Genomic DNA, 4,919 nt, shown 5'->3' on the forward strand with positions numbered 1-4,919 from the left:
CTTTGGTAAACATTATTATTTCTTTCTCTCCCTTTTGTGAGTGTGTGTGTCTAAACCTTCTTTGGATATCCAGTGCTTCCAAAAAATTACCTGATACATGAAAAAAAGTCTTAGGCTCAGAGCATTACCATTCCATTCACCACTTGGTTATTTAAGAGAAATAATTTTGTCTTTACATTATAGCTTCTCATGATGGATTCAAAATTGACTTTACCATAAATGTTAAATTTGGATCCAGTTCTTGTAAAATATCTTTTATTAGATTTATAAAGATACACTGTGATTTTATTTTGAAAGCACATTTCTTCTGATCAGTTTTCGAAAAGCTTGTTTCACGTCCTTGTTCCTCAGACTATAAATAATAGGGTTCAACATAGGGCTTACGAAGGTGTAGAAAACAGCAATGATTTTAGACTGCTCCACTGACTTCTCCGTGGGAGGTCTAACATACATGCAGAACAGGGTCCCATAAAACACAGTCACTGCCACCAGGTGGGATCCACAGGTGGAAAAAGCTTTGCGCCTGCCTTCAGCAGAATGCATCTTCAAGATGGCAATGAGAATGAAGATATAGGAGATGAGGATTATGAGGAGGGAGTTGGAGAGGTTAAATCCTGCTACCACAAACATGGAGGTTTCCTTAATATAAGTGTCTGAGCAGGAGAGTCGGATGAGGGGTGGGTCAGCACAATAGAAGTGGTTAATGATGTTGGAGCCACAGAAGGTCAAGCGGTATGTCCACATGGTTTCCATCAGGCCACTAAGAAACCCATAGACATATGGACCAGCAATCAGGCAAATACAGACCCCTTTGGACATCTTGCTGCTGTAATGCAAAGGGTTACAGATGGCCATGTACCTGTCATAGGCCATTACAGCTAGCATATAATATTCAGTAATCACCATGGCAATGAAAAAATAACACTGAATTAAACAAGCCACATAGGAGATGGTTTTCTTGTCTGATAAGAAGTTCACCAACATTTTGGGAGTTACATTAGTAGAATAGCATAAATCCAAGCAGGACAAACTGGCAAGAAAGAAGTACATGGGGGTGTGGAGGTGTGAATCTATCCTGATCAGCACCATCATCCCAAGGTTTCCTCCCACAGTGATCACGTAGATTAGCAAGAACAGCACAAAGAGGATGGGCTGAAGGTCTGGATGATCCGTTAATCCCAAGAGAATGAATTCAGTCACCAAACTGTAATTTCCTCTGGCCATTTTCTTAGATAGCAGCATTGTTCACTTAAAAGAATTAAAAATAAATTAAGAAAATGAATGGGAACTCTGCCCTATGATTCTACCCTTTCTCTTTCCTTCTCTCTCTGTCTTGTTCTTCCTCTCCTGTTCACCCTCACACAGATATTTCTAGAGAAAGTCTGAGAATGTAAGAGCTGGTAAGCCCCAGAAAGCCATGGCCCAGATTAACTGGATTTTTATACTGTGCAGGTGATTCTTAAATAGAATGGTTCTTATGCAACCAAATTACAGTAGAGAAATCATGACCTGAAATTTGCCAAAAAATGGGTTGAACCACCAACTTCCAGGTGTAATTCACTATAAAGTCATCATTCATTGAGCCCAGGGCTTATTCATTGAGTCCAGGACTAGTCATGGACAAAGCAGTGACATGTTTTCAGAAAACACTCATATAGTCTTTAAGAATGGTTGCAGTATTAAGAGAAATAACCCATAGAAACTCCACAGCTGAAAACTACACTCCCTAGCAGCTTCATTAGAGAGCCCATGATTAGAGGATTTCCAGGGAAATTCTGTAACGCCAGTTTTACTAATTCAGGATTCAGGAGACAGTGCCATTTTTATGTGAATAGACCAAAGATAAAGTCCATATATTTGGAAAGAATAAAGGCACATATGAAGTATTGATGAATAATTTTTCAGTTTGAAAATTATGTATGAATAAAGGAATAGAGACATGCATAGGGGATAGGAGAGTTTTTAGTATGTTTTAAATCACAGTTTGCTTATCCACTAATTTTCTTCATTTATCCCAGAAAACATTTAACGAGCTTAAAGTATAAAACAAAACTTTGCAAATTTGTGCTGATGGTGGAATATAAATTTGACTATAAACTTTCTAGCAGCATGTGTAAATAGTTCAGCCTTCTTTATTTAGAATTATATCATACAGAAGTTATAAAAGAAGAACTGATCAAGAGATGTAGACTTACCCTTTGTACTGAATTCATATTAAGCTATCTTAATAAAAGTAATATACTTTTGGATAGTATTTTAAGTTTGGATAATGTTGACTATAATAAAAAGATAAAATGAAAAATTGTTGTGCCAGGAGTCTGCAAAATATTTTTCATTGTGTATTCTCAATGGTATCATGTATATACTTTACAAGTAATACAATAAATAAGAAATCACAAACTCAAATGCTTATGGGAGCCGTTTAAATAATAGAAAGAAGTCAAGTGGACTAGGTATAAAAGTGAACTAAGGTGAGTTGGGAAGGGATCCCAGACACTCCAGCCAATTGAATTTTTGTCATGTTGGTAATGTGGTCCCAATGTTCCAAGGTTTTAAGAGAGTCCAATTTTGAAGAGATAGCAGAACTCATTATTTTTGTGTGAAGTATTCCAAATATAAAATGTTGGAATCTAATTTAATTTTTAAAACTATCTTTAACCAGAGCACCACAAAAGCAGCCTACAGACTTGATCCACTGAGGTGTAAATAATAATCCTGTGTAATGCCCATGTCACAGAGTATATCCTCCTACTATTTAAACTGTTCCTGGTAACTAAATAAAGTACTCTTAAAGATAATTACTTTGTGACATCACCAGGATCCTGTATGGTTTAGTCATTACACAAAAATAACCTATGTACTCAATGAGCATGTAACAGTGTGCATTAAAGTCTTCGCTGGAAACATAGAGATAGCTGATAACAATACTTGCCTTAGAAGAGCTGGTTGGTGTCTTCTTGGTGACCAAGACATATAAAGAGAAAGTTACAGTTAAATGTGATTAGCACAATAATAAAAATGTGAGCAAAATGACTAACAGTCTGCAGGCAACAGGGTAAGCATCAAAGAAAGATAACATTTAACTAGGATGTGTAGAATAAGTAGGACTTCCAGGGTGAGTGAACAGTTCATGGAAAGACAGGCAGAATGCAAGAGAAACCAATGATATTCCACATGGATGCAGGGAAGAATTTTTCATTATGTTAAAGAAAACATTTATAAAATGATAAACAGCAGAACTAGAAAAGTCCTCTTAATAGATCAAGACGTGTGGAGAATCCTGAAAACTAAGAAATTGCATTTCTCTGAATGTATCTTTGCTATTGTTTTGAAAAGGAGCCCTGTTGGACCAGTAGTTAAGCACTCGGCTGCTAACCAAAAAGTTGACGGTTCAAACTTAATGGCAAATTCATTGGAGAAAGATGTCTGCTTATGTAAAAACTACAGCCACAAAAATCCTATGAGGCAGCTCTAGTATGTCCTTTAGGATATCTGTGAGTCGCATTGGACCCAATGGCAATGGGTTCAGTTTATTGCTTTGAAAGAGGATCCCTGGTTGTATAGTGGATAGGCACTCGACTGCTAACAAAAAGGTCAGCAATTGGAACTCACCAGAGGCTTCATGGGAGAAAGATGTAGCATTCTGCTCCCTTAAATATTAAAGCTTTGGAAATCCTATGGGGCAATTCTACTCTGTCCTATGCGGTCGCTATGAGTTGGAATCAACTAGTCAGCAATGGATTTGATCTTTTTTGGCTATTCTTTTATAGTGTGAGTGTGTGTTTGAGTGTAGGTGGGTGTGTGTGTGAGAGATATACAAATTATGGGTGATGAATTAGAAATGACAATTTGAGATCCTAAAATAGAGGTAATATACAGAGCTTAAGTCCACAGAATTTTTTTGTGTTCACAAAATTTTTTCTGTGTCAGTTTGTCGTACCGTGGGGGCTTGCACGTTGCTGTGATGCTGGAAGCTATGCTACTGGTATTCAGATACCAACAGAGTCACCCATGGACTACAGGTTTCAGCTGAGGTTCCAGACTAGGAAGAAGGACCCAGCAGTCTACTTCTGAAAAGAATTAGCCAGTGAAAACTTTATAAATAGCAGAAAAACATTGTTTGATATAGTACCGGAAGACAAGCCTGCCTGGTTGGAAGGCATTCAAAAGACGACTGGGGAAGAGCTGCCTTTTCAAAGTAGAGTCTGCTTTAATGGCATAGATGGAGTAGAGCTTTCTGGACCTTCATTTCCTGATGTGGCATGACTCAAAATGAGAAGAAACAGGTGCAAACATCCATTAATAATAAGAACTTGGAACATATGAAGTATGAATCTAGGAAAATTGGAAATTGTCAAAAATGAAATGCAATGCATAAACAGCGATATCCTAGGTATTAGTGAGGTGAAATGCCCTGGTACTGGCCATTTTGAATTGGACAATCATATAGGCTACTAGGCTGGGAATGACAAAGTGAAGAGGAATGGTATTGCATTCATCGTCAAAAAGAACATTTCAAGACCTATCCTGAAGTACAATGCTGTCAGTGATAGGATAATATCCATACGCCTACAAGGAAGACCAGTTAAGACAACTATTACTCAAATTTACCCACCAACCACTAGGGCCAAAGATGAAGAAATCAAAGACTTTTTTCAGCTTCTTCATTCTGAAATTGATTGAACATGCAATCAGGACGCACTGATAATTACTGGTGATTGGAATGCAAAAGTTGGAAACAAAAAAAAAAAGGATCGGTAGTTAGAAAATATGGCCTTGGTGATGGAAACAATGCCAGAGATCGAATGATAGGTTTTGAAAGACCAACAAATTCTTCATTTCAAATCACTTTTTCACCAACATAAACAGCAACTATACACATGGACCTCGCTACATGAAACACGGAGGAATCAAATCAA

General features: G+C 37.4%; 1 protein-coding gene across 2 annotated transcripts; it reads right to left on the reverse strand.

Annotated features, from left to right (window-relative positions):
* Positions 1 to 285: 285 nt before the first annotated feature.
* Positions 286 to 1,618, reverse strand: LOC126078883 (olfactory receptor 1030). Of its 2 annotated transcripts, XM_049889697.1 has the most exons (2): positions 1,612 to 1,618; positions 286 to 1,214 (listed from the first exon to the last, which is right to left on the reverse strand). In XM_049889697.1, exons 1-2 carry the CDS (start codon positions 1,616 to 1,618, stop codon positions 286 to 288), a joined length of 936 nt encoding a protein of 311 aa, XP_049745654.1. The 2 variants fall into 2 exon arrangements, with proteins under 2 accessions (XP_049745654.1, XP_049745652.1); XM_049889695.1 differs by lacking the exon at positions 1,612 to 1,618 and having other exon boundaries at positions 286 to 1,242.
* Between the last annotated feature and the right edge of the window lie 3,301 nt (positions 1,619 to 4,919).

This window comes from Elephas maximus, chromosome 7, assembly GCF_024166365.1.
Source record: "Elephas maximus indicus isolate mEleMax1 chromosome 7, mEleMax1 primary haplotype, whole genome shotgun sequence".
Taxonomy (NCBI): Eukaryota; Metazoa; Chordata; class Mammalia; order Proboscidea; family Elephantidae; genus Elephas; species Elephas maximus.

Excerpts from the sequence above, each read along its gene's own strand:
- LOC126078883 (XM_049889695.1), bottom strand. The coding sequence starts at position 1,242 with ATGCTGCTATCTAAGAAAATGGCCAGAGGAAATTACAGTTTGGTGACT.